Below are 22,559 nucleotides of genomic sequence, written 5' to 3' on the forward strand. Positions count from 1 at the left end.
GTATCTGGGACTGAAGCAGTCTCCAATGTGGCATGTCACTCAGTAGCAACTGTTCCCTGGGCCAGTGGTGTTAGTCAGGTTACAGTGAAGATGTAATTTGATGATAAAGTCGGAACTACCAAGCTGCATTAACAGTAGCTGGGGAGAATGTTGTTTTTCATTGTAGGAAAATATGAGTTGCAAGGTGGATACTTCCCATACCTTTTTTTATATATCTCTCTTTTTGGTGGATCCCTCTTTTTTTTGTGTGTGTGTGTGTGTCTTGATCTAGCTATCCTTTTTGAAATACCATGCAATGTCATGAAATGCTGTCCAGAAGATAAGAAATCACATATACTGTTAAAAATAATATTTTGGCATCCCTTAGGTTAGAAGCTCTGCATAAATTTAATATGTACTACCCATTCCTTATTCTGTCTCAGTCAGCCCATCAGAGCAGACATCCTTTTTGTTCATGGTCTTTTGGGAGCAGCATTTAAAACCTGGCGACAGCAAGACATTGACCGGCGTTTGGATAAAAAGGCTTCAGAAGGGGAAGAGGGCTATAGCCAGTGCTGGCCAAAGGTAAACAGACAATAACATTTTCACATGTGGCTTTTGTTATCTCATTAATGACAGCTGTCCAGGGGATCTAGAATTACACTGTCCGGTAGTTCTCTCTTTTGAATCGAATTACTTGTAATCTGTTATACAAGGAGCACTTTCCAAGTGCCTGATGTGTTTTTGTTGGCAAGGTGAAATTTTGAACATGTTGTTCTTGTGAAGGAAACCCCCTGCTAAATTTAGTGCTCTCAGATCATTCTCCTGCTAGTGAAAGGGGGGGCAATGGCCGCTTTCCCATGCGCTGGCTCTCCCTCCCCGCCCCATTATTGCTCAGAAAAAGATTTTAAAATTTAAATTACGTTTTAAATTAAGTAACCTGTCTTACATAGGTGTCTGAGTACCTCAGTTTTTGTAGATTGCTAATTAAATGTTGTTGGTAAATAAGTAATTGCTGCTTCAAGCAACTCACGTTAGTATAACCACCGAAGTAGCTCTGTAAAACTTGCAACTGATCGGTCCTGTTGGTGGTCGTAGTAATTCTTATTTCTCCCGGGAGAGGGCGCTAGGAACGCACGATTCAGTAATCCATCTTCATCCCTGGCCTACTTTGTGGCTTGGCAACAGGCTAGAGTTCACCAGCTTGTAATAAAAGAATAATAGTCTATGTATAAGATGTGTTTGGGGATTAACTGAAGAGCAAAAGTCTTGCTTGATATTGTCCCCATAGTGGTATCTTTGCTCCATTGCTGATAAATTGCCTGCGCTTCAATTATAAGCTCCTTTTGGTTTCACTTTTCATTAATTTAGACGTGGCTGGCTTCAGACTGTCCTGCCCTTAGAATCATATCTGTGGAATATGACACCCATTTAAGTGATTGGAAAGCAAAATGTCCCGTTGAGGCTCACAGGTAACAAATGTAGTGTCTGCAGTTTGGAGGGGGGGGCAGGAGGGAGACCTGTAATGCTGATCCTTGGGATCGCCTGGTGTGAAACAGTAAATTTAACTTTTCCTGTTGCATTTGTAAATCAAGTTTGGAAAAAGATTAGGTATAGCCGTGGTATGCTTGAGCTTTTTAACCTCATGGTGAACTACTTGTGGCAACTCCCTATATTCTTGCAGTCTGTTCTGCTTCCTGTTTAGGGGAGACACTAAATTATGCTATTAGTTGACATAAATATAACATCAATTCTGTATCTTAAGGGGAATATTTCTTAAACTTAAAATGATCCAATAATTCTTCATAAGCACAGCAAAAAAAATCATTGTACTATGACTTTATACTCATGAAAAATAAAGCATATGGTTTTCATAGAATTGTTTAGGTTAGACAAGATCTTTAAGATCATGAGTCCAGCCGTTAACCCAGCACTGCCAAGTCCACCACTAAACCATATCCCTGAGCACCACACGTACATGTCTTTTAAGTACCTCCAGGGGTGGTGACTCAACCACTTCCCTGGGCAGCCTGTTCTGATGCTTAATAAACCTTTCAGTGAAGAGATTTTTCCTAATATCCAATCCAAACCTCCCCTGTTGAAACTTGAGGCCATTTCATATTGTCCTATTGCTTGTTACTCGGGAGAAGAGACTGACACCTACCTCGCTACAGCCTCCTTTCAGGGAGTTGTAGAGAGTGATAAGGTCCCCCCTGAGCCTCCTATTCTCCAGGCTAACCCCAGTTCCCTCAGCTGCTCCTCACATGACTTGTTCTCCAGACCTTTCACCAGCTTTGAATCATGGAAAAACTTAGGAAAAAGTAGGAAAAATTTCTCCACCAAAGGGCTGTCGAGCATCAGAACAGGCTGCCCAGGGAAGTGGCTGAGTTGTCATCCCTGGAGGTACTTAAAAGATGTGTAGCTGTGGTGCTCAGGGACATGGTTTAATGGTGGACTCGGCAGTGCTAGGGTAAAGGTCAGGACTCGATGAACTTAAAGGTCTTTTCCAACATAAATAATTCTAGGAGAACTTTTTTCCTGTGTCTGTCTGGAGTAAATATAATGCAAGAAAATTTGAAAAATAAACAAACATATATTTCTTTCTTTATTTTAAGATAACGTCTTTTTCATTACAAAATGGAAAAATTACATTACCTGCTAATACGGTCACCCAAGCATAGTATTTGATTGGTTTATAATTTGATATGGATAATTAAAAATGAAAGATACTGAAGGTATCTGAAAGATGTACCAGTAGAATCACAGCTTTATGATTGCTCCAAGTGTGTAGGCTCATTCACTGTTTCAAAAGTGAATTTTTGTGTGCCCCAGCTATCCCAAAGCCTATTGTTCAGCTGAAAAGACACATTTGAGTATCCTTTTCATATGTGTTATAAAAGCAATTTCCAGTGAGAATGCTGAGAACCAGTAGAGATGAAGTGAATTACTTTGCACAGTGGTTGCCCCAATATCCTGATGTTTTCATTATCCAAGGGTCTTCTAAGTTTGATTCTTAGCACACTGCAAGTAGTAACAACATTGCACTTTCAAGCTCGATAGGGAATTGGCATTGGTTTTGTTTTGGTTGTACTGCAGATGCCTTTTCAACCTCTAAGGTGTAGCTTATCCTTTCTAGAGCTCAGTCTCTTCATTTATAAAATGGAGATTATTGTGCTTTTGTACTATTGCAGTACGAAGTACTTAGAGATTGTTGTCTGGAAAGTATAACAGACATTATCTGTGATTTTTTTTTAATGTATTGGTTGATCATGCACTTAGTTATTAAATTCCTGTACATTGCTTCACATTTTGAGCGTTGTTTAGCAAAGTACGTTTTTGTCAGATGTTAGGTATATTCCTGTTTCAGGGGATAAAGGTCATTATGGATTGATGATGCTTTCATAAAATGAAAACATAATTTTGTTACAATGCGTAAATGAAACTTATCTAAAACTCCATAAAAAGATTTGTCGAACTAAAGCTGAAGGGAGTAGTGAGTGAAACTAAAATAAAATTTTCTAGCAAGATCAAGAAATTGAATTTACCTCAATTCCTGTTGTACTTGTGAAGCCAACCTTACAAATGTTTTTGGCATTTTTCAATAAGTAATCAATGTTTTATGTACCTAAATCACTTTCACAAATGTGCAGCACTGAGAATTCTTTCTGTTTTAACATTGCCTTTTAACCCATCATGCTTGCGTGTGTTTTTTCTTTGCAGGAAGTCCATTGCTTACAGGAGCAATGAGCTTCTTGACAAGCTCAGAGCTGCTGGGGTTGGAGACAGACCTCTGGTGTGGGTATCACATAGCATGGGTGGTAAGCACTTTGCCTGTTTGATATAAAGTATTTATTTGCTGTTATATTTCAGAATAAGCAGTTAAACAAATTCAGTCTGAAATGCAATTATTCAGAATAGTATATCTAAAAAATTTGCAAAGACCTGAAAATGGAAAATAGATTTCTGCTTTTTTAATGCATTATATTCAATAGCATATACATTTTGAAAGGATTTATGTTGCTGTTTATTTTTACTGTGTTGATTTAAAAACACAAAAGCAATGAGTTGAAATTTATGTGAATGGGATTTCAGAGGCAAAATTTTCTCCATGATCAGGCATATAGTAAATGCCATTAGCAACACTTAAAGCAAAACAAACTTGGATTTGCATCATTCATGGGCATTTTATTTTAATGCCTCCTTAGGTTTTGGTTTTTTCAACTTAGTCTTACGTATTTGACAAACTAAGGACTAATCAGCTAAGGCAAGAATAGGGTTAGTTGATTCATAGATAATAAGCATGATCATTGTTTTCACAGCAGTTTAAATGCCTGCATTAATTCAGTTTCTGTTGCCAGGTCTCCTAGTCAAAAAGATGCTGGTGGATGCTTCCAAGAATCCAGAAATGGATAAAATTGTAAACAACACCAGAGGAATCATATTTTATAGCGTACCTCACCATGGTTCCCAGCTGGCTGAATATTCTATAAATGCCAGATATCTTCTTTTTCCGTCTGTGGAGGTTAAAGAACTCAGCAAGGGTACGCTCACTTTGCTACCTTCTAACAACAGGGATCTATGCTAATCTGTTCGTGATGGTTTTCTTATCATGCTGTCAGAAAAAGCTGGATAAAAACAACAAACCCCTTTTTATGTTTTGGGCTGTGTGTTGAATTACTGTAAGTAATTCTGAGTAGCTGTTTCATTTGATGGCAGAGGCGAGGGGAAAAAGTGAGTCAGAAAAAGTTTATAGAAGAGTTTTGCAGGCCATTTAGTGATGTGGTGGGTGGTATGAAAACAACTCAACATGTGCTGGACTTCAGACTCTTCTAAACAAATTCCACGCTACGCAGAAATAAAGAGTTGTTGTATATGATAGCTGGAAAAAGGCATTACAAGCAAAATGCTACTCCTTTTTGTACAGCATTGATTTTTCCAAAACATCTCTTTAGGGATGCAGTCTTGCCAGGCAAATGCTATAATCTTATGTTCAAGACAACTTTGCCAAAATTTTGTTGCTTTTTCTCAGATTCTCCCGCCCTGAAAGAGCTGAATGATGACTTCCTGTCTTTTGCCAAAGATAAGAAATTTTCAGTGCTGAGTTTTGCAGAAACCTTACCAACACACATAGGCAGCATGATAAAACTGCACGTCGTACCTCTGGAATCAGCAAGTAAGTCAAGTAGCCATTTAATTTATTTAATTTATATATAGTCATGTAAGCATCAATAATGAGGAAGGATTATAAATGCTATGGTGGAAAGACCATAAAAAAAATAATCTGTTACATTGTGGGATTTTTTGTTTAAACGTTTGGCTGAGTTTAAACTATAGTCTCCCTGCTGAGATTAAAGGCAGTTACATTTATATCTTAGAATGGCAATTGTTTGGTTTGTTTTTTCTAAATGCAAGGAACACTTGCTTATTGAAAAAAGCAGGGTGGACCCTGGTCTAATGTTACGCTGTTGTAGTCCTTTCCTCTGTAATTAGGAGTAACTGTTGTTTATCTTGCATACATAGGCTGAATAGTATCTCAGAAGCTCCCACAAGTTCCAGGTATTTTCTCCTTTAAAATATAAGAAAGAAAATTAGTAAATTGCTAATGGAAGGAAAAAGTCACAAAGTTGTTTTTCAGCTTTAAGAATCTTTTATCCTTATCTCAGGTACCCAAGCAGTAGAGTTTGCCTTCTGGAGAGTTCCCTTCATCTTTTTGCCTTTTGTAGGAAAAGGGAAAACCAGACACTTCTTTCTTTTGCTTTTCTTATGGGTGTTGAAGATAGAGAATTTTTTCAAATCTGGTATTTTCAGGTTTTCCCTGAGCAAAACCCTCTTCTGCATTGCCCAAGGTACCTGTAAGGCCTTGAACAGAAATGATTCCTTTGTTGGGTTTTAGATCAGGCTTTCCACCAGCTAAATCCACTAGATTAAATGCAAGGCTAGTTGCTCTGAGAAAGGCAGACTATACATCCCTGTTCTCCTGAGTATTTCAGCAGTATTTTTTCAGTATGTCTTCTCAAGAAGCAGCTGTTTGCGGAAATGTTGCTGATGCAATTTTATTGGCAAGGACCGAAAATCTGGACATTCATTTTTTTTTTAATTTAACAAAATAAAATGAAAAAGAGGGGCTGGATAACAAAGTGCACAAATAAGCACTGTGCACTTACAATTTTCTGGTCTATTTCTCCTCATCTAGAGATGACACACAATGTTTCACGTGAGCTGTCTTGAAAGCCTTTAGAGGGTACATGATGGTTCCATGTCATGGCACTCATTTTGTTCAAACCCCGGGCTGACAAGTGCTACGCTCACTGTTTCTTACACACGTTTGGGCATGTGAAAGCAAACCTGCATCCTGCTCTAGTGTCATTTTACATGGTTAAAGATACAGAGTTCCAAGCAAAATGGAGAATTTCTCAGGAGGTTGAGTGAATACATAATGAACTGGAACGTGGCAGTCACAGCATCCTAACTGGAAAGTTCACTACTAGTGATAGCTGTCAGGAAAGACTAAATGCCATAGTGCGCCCCAAAATCAGTAGCTGAAAATGGGATCCTTGTATTCTACAATTAAGCAACGTAAATTTTTCATTTCCCCAGAACTGGGTGTAGTGATTTGTGGCATGTTTCAAGTTCGTTCTAGTCCCATTTTTAATCTCCACATCAAAGTATTTTTATGAGGGATATGGGCAATTAGTGGTGATCAGAATCTGGATACCCCAGATTAAACTCTATCCCTGTTGATGTCAATGCTTATGCTTCAGTCTCAAGTGCTGGTAAATGAAGTTTTCATTCTTCAAAGTTTTCTACACGGAGAAATGAACATTTGTGTGTTCCCAATAAAGATAGTAGAATTCTAACTTAATGGTTTACCAGTTTGAGTTTTGTAGCAGTGTATAGCTCTATCTGACTTTAGCAGCGTGTATTGATGCTTTTAGTACATTAAAAAACAATGAAAGCAAAACAGTTAAACTGAAGACAGGAGAAGTTGCTTCTGAAATTGAAATTGCTAATGCAAGGTGTGCTTTTCAGTCTAGGTGATCTTAAAACTTTGGTAGTTTTTTTCTTTTTTTTTTTTCTCCCCTCTCACAGAATTAGGAATTGGAGACCTTATTCCAGTGGATGTTAATCATCTAAATATTTGTAAGCCAAAGAAGAAGGATGCTTTCCTGTACCAACGTACATTGAAGTTCATTCAGGATGTTTTAGCCCAAGAACTTGGCGACTGAGTTTTTGCCATCCTTGGCTGCTTATTTCCTCTATTTGGTGTAACACAGTAAGTTCTTCTCCTAACATTTATGAAGGGATCAGCAGAACTACAAAGATGTTATATCAATAGTATCTGCTGCTAAAACACTTTTCAGTAGTACTTCTTCAACTTATTTCTGAAATGTATTTAAAAAAACCCACAAAATGAAGTCCTATAAACATGGCAAAAAAAAATGTGTGTTGGCTTAGAGTGGCCATGATCTGTTAACAAAATCTGTGTAAATTCTCCAGCAATTTGGCTTGGAGGGGACAGGGATTCGGTGAAGAGGAGTTTTGCTTAGTCTACAGATATTGCTCTGGAGCAACACAGCTGACTATGGAGAGTGCCCAAGATATCTTCTTTAACAAAAAAAAAAAAAAAAGCTTGCCCTGGAGGTAGGTGGTCTCATTAAGGTAAAAATACACGTGGGACTGAAGTCTTACAGAGAGGATCAGAAGCAATTAACTGAGGTGGTTATTTGTTGTGTCAAAGGGGAGAAGCAGCATGTGGCTGCCTCAAAGCTTTGGTTTACTGTCAATGTGAAGTAGTCTGACTGGAGCCTGGAGAACTTTATCCAAGTGAATGAAGGTAGGATTTTGGTCTAGCGGCCCAATTACAGGAGTTTTTGTAATTTGCCTTTTCATTTAATAGACCACCCAACTTTGTCAGTAAATATGCCATCAGTTTCCTGCATGAGTTAGAGATAGGTTGGTAGATTGTCTTGCGTAGGCAACTGTAGTTGTTTTAATCTGTTTGTATAAATTAAAACAGAAGAAACGTTCACTTTCTTGTACATTTCTCTCCTAATCTTATCAATTTATGAGATTGCTTTCTTTAGGACAGTGTGCATCTGGTCAGACTCAGGGCAGTTCCGTGCTTGTTCATATGGAAGATACAGAACAGAGGCTTAGCTCCTGCTTTACTCTTGGGACATACCGAGAAGATGGTACATTCAAAGCCCTGGCTCATGTTACTCGTTTAGAAACTTTTTCTTTAGGTGATTTAAAGAAGAGCATTGAAAATGCTCAAGTGGAGTAAGACAGATGTAGGCCCTGCCAAGAAAGCTAATGCTTAGAGTTTAGAGCTCAGGTAGAGAAAAGTAAAGCAGGAAAAAATTCAGGTGATCACAAGGTCCCACCAGAAATGCAGAATATCCCAGATGTTTTGGTTTCTTGGGGCCAAGTGTATCAATTGGTGTAGATGTAGAGAAAAACAGCAGTATTGTCCGATTTCAGTTTATGTTAAGGATATTGTAACAGAACGGATAAAAAGTAAGTATTTTTAGGGAGACAAAAAAGAAAAAAGGCAGTGCTCAGTCATTTTTTTTTTTTTTTTGAAATCTTAGATAATTTGCAATGTAGTTAAAATTGCAGCACAGACTAATTGTGGTCTCTTTCCTTCCTTTCTTTACACCCCCAACCCTCTCTGGAAACACAGGCTATGATCAGGCTATTCTGCTGTAGCTGACTGTTGGTTAAATAAGGCCCGTCTTGATGACAGGCTTAAGACACCTCTTAGCATCAGTTACGTGAGATGGATCTAGTATTACTGGCCTTGAAGTTATGGCTATGGAAGCTACCAAAGAGGTGGGATGCACCTTGCAGTTCTGCATGGGCTTGGTGCAGGCGCCAGTGGCCATCGCAGTCCTGCCAGGTCCTGAGGCCACCTCAGCTGCTCCCACCTCAGAGCACTCCAGCCCAGGAGGACACTACATCTGAAAGTACACTTCTGGAAGTTGAGCCTTGACCTGCTGGAGTTGCGTAGTAAAATTCACAAGAGCAGTGCAGAGAATGTACAGCACTACACTGGCAAAAAGAGCATTCCCCCCCCCCCCCCCCCCCCCCCAAGACGTAGGTAAGAACACTGCATGGTGGTATTTCAGATAGAAAATTAACAGAACAGTTGTAACTTCGAAAGAGGTTTATCCTTTTTATACTGTGCTTAAACTTCGGAGTGTAAATACATTAGAACACTTTGTATTCACAAAGTAGCGGGTATGTGGAATTCATTGTGAATAGACAAGACTTCTGATAACTGAATGCATATTTAGTGTGGCAAATCCTGTGTTGATTTTAATAGAATCCTTTGGCTTACAGGGATTCAAGTCAATGGCGTTACACATTAATCTCTAAATGCATCTGTTTTGTTACTGTAACTGGAACTCTTGAGGCAACTTTCTCCTTTTTGTAACTGTATGTATATATGTGTAACTTTTAAAACTAGTAATTGGGGGGGTGTTGGGCTTGGGTTGGTGTCTTGGTTTGTTGTTTTTTTGGTGGGGTTTGTGGTTTTTTTTTTAATATAGTAATGAAACGTGTTTTTAAAAATGTGCTAGATACACCACAAAACGTATTAAAGGTGAATGATCTGCCAAATGAATACTCTGGATCATGGTCACTTTTGTTAAAGACCTCCTTTTTTTGTGTGTGTGATTGTCTCACGCTGGAAGAATTTAATGTTTACCCTTCATCTTCAGCAAGTGGCAGAGTACTGGGGGGTGCAGCTGGTCATTGATGTTTTGCCAAACTGAACAATTTTTCCATTGTGCTTTTGGATTTTGCCTCCTAAACTGTGTACAGACATTCGTTTGAGGGACAGAAGGTCTGTTGTGTAGCATCCATGTCTGCTTCCCATTAGAAACTTACACGTCCATGCTTCTCTGGTGTCACATTCATTCAGAGTAGTCCTTTATGTAAATTCTTAGGTCTCAAACTATGCCTTTAATCCCATCTAGCAGGGGACTGAGCTGCAGATGAGGCTAGCAGTTATGTGTGGATTGTCTGAGAAGATGGTATTTAGTCTGCATTGTGGCATCCAAGACTAAAATAGTAAGGCAGGAAGGCAGGACTACAAGGAGTTTGTCAGTCCCCTTGCGCTTGTTGTCCAGCTCTCCTGCGTAACCGTATTGGTATTTCTAGCAGCAACAGGCATCAGGTTTTTCAATTGTTGTGATTACAGTAGTGCAAACTGGCTTTCACTGTGATTGTGCTCCGTGGTGCCAGGCGGAGCTGCTAGCTAGAAAGGAGAAATTTTCCATCTGGTGAAAATGGCAATTCTAGACAAAAAGAAAAAAGCAAAAATATTGTTTTGTCAGAGTATAAATTCTACTCTGGTTTTGGTTCTTTTTGTTTCAGTGATCACCCACCTAAAAAAGCTAAATTGGGCAGTTGCTATACCAAGGAAACCACTTTCTCACCCCAAACGTGAGTGCAGCAGACCAACCAGGATGCCTGTAGTAACTTTAATTTGCTGTACTACAGCATCCTGGGCAAGCTCCCATGGTCTTAGTCCCTTGCCAAAGTCTCTCACATTAAATAAGCACAAGACACATACTTGCATCTGGTAAATCATTCATACCTGGCTTCACAGTCAGTGTCAACAATTTTAAGATTTCAAGGTGCTGGGTTCACAACACGAAAAATATTACGGGATAGCCACTCCCAACCACTCATTATATGGCCCTCAAGGCTGATAGCTATCACTGAGGATACTGGTTTCCATTGATGATGTCCCAGTGAGAATGGGCAGCAGACCTGAGGACAGAGCCGCGCTGTGGGTTCCCTGTGGACATCAGGTAACGATGGTTCGGGTTACTTGGCCTCTTTTCACATTGTGGCAGGGCCCAGCTTAGTCCTGAACGAGAAGGAAGGCATCCCTGCCTCCTGCAGTCTGAGTTTTCTGTACTGGTTTCATAAACACAGAGCAAGTCTGGCCCTGCTTTGCTTCTCCTGACCATTAAAACTAGAACGCGGGTCACAAGCACCCGCCTCTGAAAAAACACTTGGCTGGGGTGTTGAGCAGCAGTGTGGAAGATAATATATTGAGACAGGAGATTTCTCATTCTTTGCCGTAACCTTTTCTGCTTGACTGTCTGTTCTTTTCCCTTGATTTGCTGCAGCTGAAGAGTACATGCTGTCACTGATAGTATAAACCAGCTAGCTGCTGGGATTCATGCTTTAATGGGCAGCTTGCCACATACATAGAAATAAGATAAAATGCTAAAGGCCAGATACTTCTTTTATTCAAGGAGAGTAATAAAGCGGATTTTATTTGACTTGTATAAATCCAATTTAATTGGCTTTCCTGCTAACACTTTCATTAACATGTAAATTAGCTGTCCTAGAGCTGTTAATTATCTTTGCAGAAAATGTTGGCTATGGTCATATAACGTACTCTTTCTTTTTTACAGCTCTTAATGTTTTATACTGAAATATGCCCATAAATATTCACTGTATTTTTTTTTTAAGAGGAGGACAGGAGTCTAAGGCTCTGTGTCATCTTGGAGGGAAACAGCTATCTCGCTTCAGCATTATTCACTAGCCTGCTACCGTGTTAAACTGACACTTCAGAAGCTTAGTACTGGGCTTTATTGGTTTGGCCTTTGAAGGTTTTTGCAATTTTTTTAAAGTGTCTGGCAAACGAGGGAGCAGAGGAGGATGGCAGGTGCTCAGACAAAGGCAGCATCCTCTCCTACAGGATGTCTCGTGTTCAGAATTTGGCACTGGCAGTGAAACAGGTAGGCATTACAAGTAAGAAAATGGCTGAATTCCCAGTTTCCAAGAAGCTGAGAACAAGCCAATTAATTTTCCTACAGGGAAAAAACCTGAACCTCTGAACTTTTTTAATGCATCTTTTCTGCAAAAAAAATCTGAAAACAAGAGGGTTTTTTCAGCTTCACCAACTGCTTAAAAATGCTCTGTTTCCTTTAATAATAAAAGATCTTGATGCTTCTCTTGTCATGGTAACTTGTTAAGTTGCAATCTGTTTATCGCTTTTAACTGCCTGCTTTGAACAAATGGCATTTGTCGTGTACAGTTTTCCTGCGCAGGCAAGGCAAAAGCCTGCGCAGCTAGAGCAAGTAGCAGACGCGTTGAGCACCGTGGATTATCCTTGTCAAAATCTCGGGTGTCTGAGAAGCACGGCTGCCGGCTCGCTAACGAACAAGGAGTGACTTCATTGTGGAGATCGTCCGCTTTGAGCTGAGCAGCAGGACTTCATGAGCCAGCCCACTGTGGTAAGTGACCTATAGACTCGCCCGAAACACTTGCCCTATAGGCTGTGGTGGAACAGGGAGTAAGTGTAAGGGAGAAACAAAACAGGCACGAAGGATTACTTGCCTGGAGTTTCTGCAGTGGCTAACAGGGGCTGCTTCCCCTGGCTGGGCTGTCACGGAACCATTGGACATGATCGTCTTTCAAACCTTCTGTTTGCAAGAACCTGCAATGAACAGATTATGGTAGTTAGTCTTACTCTGTGCATTGCAGCTGCCTCCCGGCGGCACCCCTGTGTGGCTGGATGCACAGTGCACCTGAGCAACAGCCGTCTACAGCACCGCGCGCGAGCCTTCACTTTGTCCTCAGTCTTAGATGCGGTGCCCGGGCCTGGTGCTGTTTCTTAGCCTTCCCAGCTCATGCTCTGTGATCCTACTGTTTTTCAGGGTTGCCTGGCCCTCTGCTGCAGCATGCATTTACCACAGCTGCTGAGGTGGCTGGGAAGCACACGGCAGCTCCTACCCCGGTACAAAATAAACAGACTGCATAGCTGAGGATCAGCAGAAACGCACAGCGAGAGCAACCAGCCTGGTGGCCAAGCTGAGCTTTACTGCGAGTGGGCAAACTCATTAGGCCGTAAGCGACTGTTCCTCTCCGCAGGAGGGTTCCGCCATTCCCAGTCACGTGTGTGTGGCTCAGTTTCAGGATGTAACACAGCCTGCGTTGCACATACTGTGCATAAACTTAGGTTCCAAGACCAGCTCTTTCCTCATCTGCACTGTGGAAATAAGACTGGCAATGGCATTTTCTTACTATGAAGCAGAATGGGAACAGGGACACAAGTACTGAATTACTAAACTCCCCTTAGCATAAGACATGAATATGCTAATGACCGATGTCAGCAGCAGGGCACAACTATTCCCTGTACTCCCACAGTATTTGCACAGGTAATATACAAGCAGCCTATAGCAGTTCTTCAAAAAGGGGCTGTCACTGCCCACGTGCTCTTGCAGTGTGAGGTATGGTGGTTGGCACTGACTTGCTGTGAACAAAACCCAGGGTGAGTTCTGGAACCTAGTGGTAGAAAACGAACTCAGGAGGCCTTTGATCTCGTTGTAGGCTGGAGCCATGTTTTGAGAGGCTACCCTGGCCTTCCAGACTCGTGGAGGCATGTTACTACAGCGCCAGTAGCAGCACAGCGCTTGGAAGAGGTCTGTTGTAGTATGGGGCTTTGCTTGCCTGTCTGGAGTAAAAACGCATTTCTTGCTGATGCCTGGGCACCGCTTCTCATGGTTCTGCTTTACAGCCTCATGGTACACGCCTTTCGTTTTACTTTCAACGCAGGAATGAGTTTAATAAGTTAAGTACTGGGGCTAACACTGCAGACTAGTTAAGAGCTACCAGAAGATACCGTCTAAGCCTTGTTTCCACAGCAGAAACTTCTGTAGTAGAACAATATCCGTGTTACTGCAGTTATACTGCTGTATATTCCCCGTTTGGATGTTTGTTCCAGAATAACTAGCAGTCAACTATTCAAGATAAGGGTGCTTTATTTCAAGTGAGAGAAATAGATTAATATATGTAGATTTCAGAGAAAAATGTTTTTCGTGATGTCTTTTTTCCATACCTCATTACATGTTCTTATGTATGATTTGTACCTGAAATGAAATAAAACATCTTAAGGTAGATTAATAAAAAGAAATAACTTAGAATAAAGAATGTTTCAAATAAGCTGTAGATAATGTTAGGTTGTATATACTCTATACACTTCCCTCCAGGGGCAGTATTTTTAAACATGACAATGAAATGTAGCATAGGCAGATGATCCTATTTCCTTAAATAAAAAATCGTTGTGCAAAAAATTAATTTTTATTTTGCATCATAATTGTGATTTCTGCAGGAGCATTAAGGGGAAAAAATCTTACAATTCTAAATCAGTATTTGGCTTCAAGGTATTTTTGTTTTGTTCTAAGACAAGCAGTTTGTTGAACCCTTCTAACAGTGCACTGCTGTCTTCGTCATCGCTAAATGTAACCCAGTGACTGAAATCTTTCAAGCTGGGGTGTTTAAATTTTTCTGGAGTGTGTGCTGGAGAAGTGGCTGATGTTGCCTGTATGGAAAGAGGGCAGGAAGAATCCATGTCCAGGTCCAAAAGATTGGTGTTCTCTGGAAGGGAGCTGCTATCTGAGAGCTGTGGATGCTGGCCACCTGGTACCGGAGGGCCCTGAAGGTTAGCCATCAATTCTGTGGCATTTGGTGCCAACTGCTTCGTTGTGTTGTTTTCTGGGCTGGCAGAGGATGCAGGAGCAGAGACAGCAGCCTGCACAGCGACACCAGCATCCTGAGCTTGGGAGCAGCATCCAGGATTGTTGTTGTTGGAGTTGAACATTAACCCACTAAAAAGTGAGTTGTCGCTGCTCTGTAAAACTTGCAGATGAAGAGCTGCAGGAGCAGACTTCTTTCTTCGTGGTGGCACCTTTGGGGCAAAGGAAGCGTTGTGGGGAGGCAGTGCAACGGCCTCAGCTGTGCTTGCCGAGGGGGGCTGCCTTTCGCTGCTCCCCCTGCTCTCCTGGGGCTTCCCAGGTTGTGGTGTTCTGGGTTTAGGTACTGGAGTAATCCTGGTCGGACTAAGAAGAGCTGTGGCTTCTAGAGCAGGCTCTGGCAAGCCAAAAGGAGACTGTGCTTGGTCAGATTGTTCTTCTGTAGGCATGGCCTGAGGGGGAAAAGGAACAAGAAATTTGAGAACAAAAATGTCACTCTGAGTCACTACTAGTGCTAGTCTTATTGGTGGCGTTACTGAGAAAAGCTGGCAGTACTGGAAGAAAAACAAGCAGTACAAAGAGGAGGCTTGACAGCCTGCACTGTACCTGCTTGGGTCTGCTCTCACGCATCGTACCTTGGACCTGTGTTCATTTACAGAGTCTTGTATGAGGACAAGGACCCTACAGCCTGTTTGCTCCCTGTATGAGAAATACATCTCTTCCATGTTAGAACTTCGCTCTGGGCCAAATTAACAACAGTTCTGAAGAGTTACTTATTCGTTACATCTCTCTGCTGACTAGTACTATTTAAGTAAGAATGCATAGGGAGGGCTAAATAAATAGGGAAGAAATTCTTTACTGTGAGGGTGGTGAGGCACTGGAACAGGTTGCCCAGAGAAGCTGTGGATGCCCCAGAAGTGTTCAGGGCCAGGCTGGATGGGGCTCTGAGCAGCCTGGTCTAGTGGACGGTGTCCCTGCCCATGGCAGGGGGTTGGAAGCAGATGATCTTTAAGGTCCCTTCCAACCCAAACTACTCTATGATTAGTACTAGCATATATTCACCAGTTATAAATACATAAATAACCAGAGCCCAGCTTAGTCCAGGAGGGCAAGAGCTGCTTCAGATTTCTCACACTTTGTGTGACTGAATGAAAGCATTTTAGTTCTTAATAAAAATATACAGGCTTTTTAATGCAGTCAGAATATTTAGTCAGTATTGCATGATGTCCCCTGCCACTTCTGTCTATATGCTGTTGTTAAGTTACCTACATGTGCTTGCATGCTTTTTTAATGATAGAGGTGGATTGGGTAGAGGTTTTCAAGTACACTGCTCCCATCTGAACTCACTCAGATGGAGGAAGGCATAGAAGTCTGAAGGAGAGTCAAACTGAAATAGATACATTCCTGCAGGAGATCTCATATCACTAACTAACATCCCGCTCTGCTCCTTTCAGGAGTGCCCTGGGAATGGCAACAACATAAACAAAATAAACAGACCATTCCTTGTTACAGAATGTTTAAGGAAAGGGCATGCACTGTGCTGTGTGGGTTTTTTTTTCTTTTGTGAATCTGCTAAGTAGACATGGCACAGTCCATTATAAAGGATGAATGCCTTTAGAAAGGAAGGTGAGGCAGGAGTCCTAACAAGTTAGAACAGAGCTTCCTAGCAGAGGTTCTGTCAAAGGAAGAGTATAAAAGGTTTTACCTGTCTTTCTCTTGTACTTAAAATTGCTTTCACCATTAAATAATTGGTTTAACAGCTGTAGAGGTAAAGAACTATTATCTACATTGTAGAGACCTGACAGAGATTAAAACTTGAACACCTACAGGTTTGTATTTTTAAGAACCTGAACTCTTGAGTAGAATCCAGAATTCAAAGTGAAAGGCTGAAACAAGGTGTGTGAGAAAAGCGAGATGTCTCTGAACAGCATACTGATGAAGAAACTGCCTCAGATCATTACAGAGCAGACCAGTCATGATCTGGTCAAAAATAAACGCTGTGATAAAGGAATGAGTCTTAAATCCTGACAAGGTTTAGACTAACCAGAAGAAAAATAATGAAGTCTAAGAGAATGGACTGACAAATAGAAAAGCTGGATACGGCTGAGTAAGGAACTCAAGGCTCTGTTTCCTTTCAGATCTTTCTTACATTTTTATGCCTTGGTGACTACAATACACGGAATCATTTCGGCACCTGATGGCTAAGAATGTTAAACGACAGGATCTCATGCAAACTGTTTAACAGCCCACCCCTCCGGCCATTGGTCACACTGTGTAAGGGAAGCTGGGTGCACTTTGCAGTAGCTATCGTACATTGTCCACCTTAACTCCGGTCCTTTGTAGAGGTACTGACTTCTTCGCAGTTGGAACTTTGGGTGGTGGGCGATGGGGCACAAGCACTGGTCCCACCTGTGACCCTTGAAATGATGCTGACTTTGTGATGCTGGGAAGAGGCTCAGGTTTGGTGAACATCTGGTTTCTAGTTAGAGCAGGCTTTACTGCATCTTCCTGTAGTCCTGAAAAGCAAAAACAGATAGTGTCTTGGCCTGATCAGAAGATAGCTTCAAGATAATTTCTTTCACAATCATGCCTCCAAAATGTGGATACCTAAAGGGCCGGCTCGGGCCAGGAAGGTAGGTTTTAGAAATAAAGAGAGACCTTTGCAATCCTGTTACATTTGTAAGAGGCAGTTAGGGAAAAACTCTCCTATCTGAAATAATTTCATGCCAAACCAGCAGTGCTGTGCCACCATTTAGCCAAGTGCAAAAAACACTGACTGGGAGTTCGGGAGTACTGGAGTCAAGTCCCGAGTCTCCTTTTGCCCTAGTTTCCTTACCTGGAAAATCTAGACGATGACACCAAATGCATCTTGTAAAGTACTTTGGAAAGAACTGTAAATGCCAACTGGTGGTACAGCAGAAGGGAGTGAAAGTGATGCTGACCAGATTAGTTCCCTTACCCACACTGAGTGAAATGCCGAATGTGAATTTCAAAATAAATGAAGAGTAAACCTAATTTCAAAACCAAATGAACAGAACTCTCCGAGGAACAAACATCAAGATGCCTTTATGAGATTTCTAATTAAATCTGATTATTCCAGACTGCAGTTGCTCTATTTACAAATGAAAAGGGATGTTTTTCTCTTAAACTGAGAGCCTTGCAAGCTCAGGTAGCTATCTCAGAGTCATTCTGCATTCTTTCTCATTCATACAGCATCAGCAGAAAGACTGCTTGCCACCCTGGAGGATATACTCACACTGCCTACGTTTCAGTACCTAAGCTAGTTTCCTGCTCTGACTTGCAAGAAGCTCTCTTCTCCAGGGATTAGAGAGCGAGCCTAAGGACAGAGTAGCCTTTTAACTTAGCTATTCAAGCTGAAGCGATGCAAGCTTCTATCTAGGTTACAACTATACTTGCTGGCCAAATGTGAACAGAATCCAGGTTATTTCTCCCACAGTTGTATTTATTCTCTAGTTCTGCTTGGAACAGTGAGCATTCACTAAATAGAGCAGCAAATATCCTTTATGCAACTCTGAGCTAACACAGGCACCATCAATTTAGTAAGATCCCATCTTTTATCTTTTAATTTTTCAGACTAAATCTAGACATAAATAACCCAAGGTGCTGCTCGTAACAGGTTTTACAACAAAATATACAGCTTGAGTCATCTTGGGGAAAAAAAGTTAGTATTATCAAAACTGACAGAGAACACCAAGTACAATCTTGCAAGAATGTGTATTCAGCGTTCAGGTGAGTTTCTGAATAGGAATACGTGCAACTGGGCTATGATGGGATGGATGAATACACCTACAGTTTTCTTTATTTAAAGATTTTTAGAAATCAGAAAGCTGTGCTTACCCCCTTTAGCTTCCATAAGACATCTAATAGCTTCTTCTGCTTCCTCAGCTGTGGTGGTTTTGATCTGCTTGACATTGTAAGGTTTACTTATTCCAGTCCGGACTTTAGGCTTTAAAAAAACACATATAAGAATGAGTAATTTTGAGAGAAGTGATTTTTCTTGTACACCTGTAATCTTGCAGCTAAGCTCAAGATTACAAAAAAAATAATTCTGGTTTGCCAGTGGCTATTCAACGATCTATAAATACTACAGAAATGGTGCGGAGTCTTTTGGCAGATACTACATCTTTGTTACCAGCTGACAGACAGGCCAGTGGCTTACTGCCACAGCTAGTCCCTTAGCCATCCCTTGTTCAATACATTACGGTTCTTATCCAACAAGACAGGAGTCGGGAGGTGTTTCCACATTCTGGTCTCTGTCTCCTGACGTGGCTAGAAGCCTTGCTGGCTATAGTCAAGACTTCGTCTGTATTCTGGGCAGTAGCATGGCCCAGCAACAAAGAGGTTTGAAAAGAATTAAAGTGTATTAACATAGTGTTGAAAATTCAGGTTAGCATCTGTCAGAAAGCAGCATGTGGAATAAACAGTGCCCTGGTCACGCACCATTCTCTTTTGCCCTCTTTGGCCTTTCTAATTCTTGGCAATTTAATAATGTTTTCCTGGTGTCTAGCAGGTCCTACAGTCTAGTATTACAGTACAAGAAGTTCATCTTAGCATTTCCAGCTCAGGCCTGTGGTGGCCTTCCCTCCTTCCTTTCATGACAGGTGTAGACAAGCTAAGTGGCCGCGCTGAATGGCAGAACTCACTGGCTGCTGAGGGGCTCCAGGTAGCAGTTTTGCAGTTGCCAGTATGGAGCAGGTGGAGTGGCTTCCTGGAGAGAGGGAACCATCTGAGGGGGACTTTTTGCCTGATGTTGCAGCTGAAAGCAGAATAAAAATGGCTTTTTTACATTCAAGAGCTGATAAAACATTTTTTCTGCAATGGAGCAAAACCAATGTGCTCAGAAATCGTTTGTGATAAATAAAAAAGACACTATCACCCTCCCTTCTCCTCCAGGGACAGACATATTAGGCAAGACCTTCTTCCTGGAGGACACCAGGGACCTTGAGTCCCTCTGCCTGAGTGCCAAGGGCCAGACACTTTAATCTAGGAGGAGTGATGGGCTGAACTGTTGCTCTGAGGTGAAAAAAAAAATCTCAACACCGAATAAAATGCTGAAATGTTGAACTGTTTCAGGAAGCAGTTTCCTACTTAGCCTTGCTTTCATTTAATTAATTTAATAACCTCAGCTGAGCACTGCATTCCAGGCACAGAAATACAGACACTGGTGGTGTCGCTTCTGTGCAACAGACTCAGAACTGAATGGGAATGATCCCAAAGAACTCATCCTCCCGCAGTGAGTCTGACAGAACCTTTAATTTAAAACTGGGAAATATACACAGAAGAGAGGCTTTTGGGCTGCAAGAAAAACGTGATGTATAGCTTGTGTCATACAGAAGGCAAAGATGGTTATGCTGATCTGGCAATTAGCATTCATCCAGAAGTAGCCATAAAAAGCACTGATGGCATCTCAGGTGGGTAGAGCTTAGGTAAAGAGCGTCACTTCCCCTCTGTGCCTCACAGAAAATCGTAAGTCACTTTGCATTTCTTTCAATAACCACAAGAGCAAGAACTGCTTGCAAAGCAGAAAAGGACAAAAATGAGTCCAGAATGAGTATTTTATCAGAGCTTTTCAAAATGAAGGCTACAATTAAGTCAGAAGCAAAGAAAGTGTAAGAAAACAGTGACTTCAGAAGTCAGCAGGCATAAACCCTGATACTTATTTTTATTGCCACAGAGTGGCTGGTCAACTCACTAACCTGAGTGATGAGTTAGTATGAAACATATGGGCCATTCCATCCTCACTAAAGGCATTTTTTTGTGGAGTATGTCATCCTAAAGACAAACTTCTCCCGTTGCTAATGGAAGCCATAGTCAGACTGAAACAGACCGGGAGGCAAGTACCTCAGCAGCCCGACATTCCAGAACAAGGTATTACTCACTTTGTCACCCTGAAATGGCAGGCAAAACCGTTCAGATGGGGCTACCACAGCATTAAAAAAGGGTTAAACTCACCAGGAGGGGGAGGCCTCTGTGGTGGCTGAAGTGGCCGAGGCCTGGTAGGAATGGAGAGAGACCTGCTTGGGGTCCGGCGGTGGCATTCCCCACTCGCCTCCAGCTCCTGCTTCAGATCGGCCAGGTCTGTATCATCTAGGGAAATTTTAGGAAGGATCTGTATTAGATACACACTGGGTGAGACACACCAAATCTGAGTGGTCAGGACAGAGGCCAGCCTCAGCCAGATGACATGGCTCCTTTCATACTGTTCTGCTCTCCCCAAAGGTCTCCCTGCTCCCGCTCCAGGAAACATCTACCCTTTTGTCAAATGCTTCTCTCTCTCCTTCTCCAGCATTTATTAGCTGTTTGCATCTGATTTCAGGGTTACTAGTCACCTTGTTAGATTCTGCGCTTTTCACAGCCAGATTTGGTGGCAACCTGCTCGCGTTCAAACTGTGTCACGGCAGCCACGAGGAGGCCAGTTCATGTCAATCCCTTGCTCTTACTTCCTGAACACAGGAATTCTCTCTGAGGGTTAAACAACTGAGGTACTCACTCAGGAGAACTGGGTTTGTGCCAGAGAAAAATTCCTCTGAATGGCTCACTCATCACATCTCTGCTTTTCAGCAACATCACCTAACAGGTACGCTTGCCCCAATCTGCTAGCCCTTGCCTGCACCTTATATGCCTAGGTAATTACACAGTCTTTCATCCCATCTAAGCCTCTCTGACAGCTGGAGAGGCAAGAAGTAGGGATTGCTTTGGTCTCCCAGGCTGCTACAGTGAGGGCTTTATTTCAGTTCCCTCACCCCAGCACAGCTGCCCAGCCATGCAGCTCTGTTCTTTAGGGCTCCAAAATTCACGGGGTGTAGTTTTGTCCCTGTGGTTTGGAAAGGATGGGGAAGGAACTGTGTACCAGCAGCCTCTCATACTTCAAGCATTTTTACACAAGCTCTTGTTTTTCAGAAAGCTGTGCTCTGCAGGGAATACCGAGCTGCCTCACAGTTTCCTACTCCCACTCAGCAGCGGATGGCAGCCACAGAGACAGAGCCTGTGATCTGCCCAACCCGCCCTCCCCCATCTCTCTGTATTTTCAATACTTCTAAGCTGCAGATACAGGCTCATCGGTAGGATCCAAGGAGTCGTACAGGCACCTAAAAGCACAGCTTGTAGCAGTAACACTGAACACAAGGCAAAAACCAGCCATCACCATTCTGTCCTTTCCCCTAAAAGGCTGCTGGTTTATGGCAGTAGCTCCTACGGACATCAGTTTCATGAGGCTATGCCCTTCTCTGACCTCAGAAACACACATACACACTGTTCTGCCCGTCACTGGTTTCCATCTGTGTCTAGCACCAGCTATACAATCATCATACCTTCGATTAGGAGTTACTCAGGCAGAACTGGAAGCTTATGGAGGCATCTGAAATTGCAGAGACTTTCAAGATGGATTGAATATATCATACTTTGAGTTGTGTGAGATCATGATCCCACCGTGACCTCCTTCAAAATACACTTCATAATCTCCATTTACTTTGTGATGTTTCTTGTGGAGAAGAGCTAGTGTGGGTGAAAAGAATCATTGCAATTCTCTGTAGCTAAATGAATCATCACGCAGTAGGCCAGAGGTGTTTGGAGGGCAAGGCATCCTATAATACGAAGTGATTGGCTTTAGAGTATTTAATAATGACAGATTACTCCTTGACTCAGGGCTAGGTTTCTGGGTCTGGCCACGCTGCACCCAACCTATGACTCAAGGTGGGCAAAAAAGCTGCGTATCACTCTGGTTGTTTGGAAAATCTGTCTGCGTCAACTTACGAATTTCATTTAATCTTTTTGAACTCTACTTCTGGTTCAACCTTTGAAGGTATTAAAAGTTTTCACTTTTATGACAAAGCACTTCTAGACAGTGCAGAATGACAGCTACTGAATCACTTGCTGTCACAATGAAGTGTTTAATACGTGACCCAGCCTGTCAGTGCTTGGTCACCAAAGCATGTCCTGATCACATTCCAGTGTAAGACCACCACTGGTTTGGCTAGTTCTTGCTGCAGTTTTTATCAGTATTCTCTCCGCAGCTTTATCTTCTCTTTACTGAGTCATTTCACAATAATGTGCAAACAAGCC

General features: G+C 41.9%; 2 protein-coding genes across 8 annotated transcripts in view; one reads left to right on the forward strand and one right to left on the reverse strand.

Annotated features, from left to right (window-relative positions):
- The window catches only part of SERAC1 (serine active site containing 1), a 28,778-nt gene extending 20,263 nt beyond the window's left edge, over positions 1-8,515 (forward strand). For 4 of the 5 annotated variants that reach the window (XM_037391566.1, XM_037391567.1, XM_037391568.1 and 1 more), the window contains exons 12-17: positions 423-564; positions 1,351-1,451; positions 3,700-3,797; positions 4,338-4,520; positions 5,009-5,152; positions 7,069-8,515. In XM_037391566.1, coding sequence (XP_037247463.1) covers positions 423-564; positions 1,351-1,451; positions 3,700-3,797; positions 4,338-4,520; positions 5,009-5,152; positions 7,069-7,205 — 805 coding nt within the window. In that variant the 3' untranslated portion in view covers positions 7,206-8,515. Of the gene's footprint in view, positions 1-422; positions 565-1,350; positions 1,452-3,699; positions 3,798-4,337; positions 4,521-5,008; positions 5,153-5,499; positions 5,536-7,068 lie in introns of all 5 variants that reach the window. The other variant, XM_037391570.1, reaches the window with a different exon arrangement.
- Positions 8,516-13,748: 5,233 nt separating this feature from the next.
- The window catches only part of SYNJ2 (synaptojanin 2), a 71,817-nt gene continuing 63,006 nt past the window's right edge, over positions 13,749-22,559 (reverse strand). For 2 of the 3 annotated variants that reach the window (XM_037391562.1, XM_037391564.1), the window contains 5 exons: positions 20,451-20,585; positions 19,142-19,254; positions 18,336-18,444; positions 16,791-16,993; positions 13,749-14,929 (listed from right to left, as the gene is read on the reverse strand). In XM_037391562.1, the coding sequence (XP_037247459.1) occupies positions 14,138-14,929; positions 16,791-16,993; positions 18,336-18,444; positions 19,142-19,254; positions 20,451-20,585 (1,352 nt within the window). In that variant the 3' untranslated portion in view covers positions 13,749-14,137. The remainder of the gene's footprint in view (positions 14,930-16,790; positions 16,994-18,335; positions 18,445-19,141; positions 19,255-20,450; positions 20,586-22,559) is intronic. The other variant, XM_037391563.1, reaches the window with a different exon arrangement.

Source organism: Falco rusticolus, chromosome 6 (genome assembly GCF_015220075.1).
Source record: "Falco rusticolus isolate bFalRus1 chromosome 6, bFalRus1.pri, whole genome shotgun sequence".
NCBI classification, from domain to species: domain Eukaryota; kingdom Metazoa; phylum Chordata; class Aves; order Falconiformes; family Falconidae; genus Falco; species Falco rusticolus.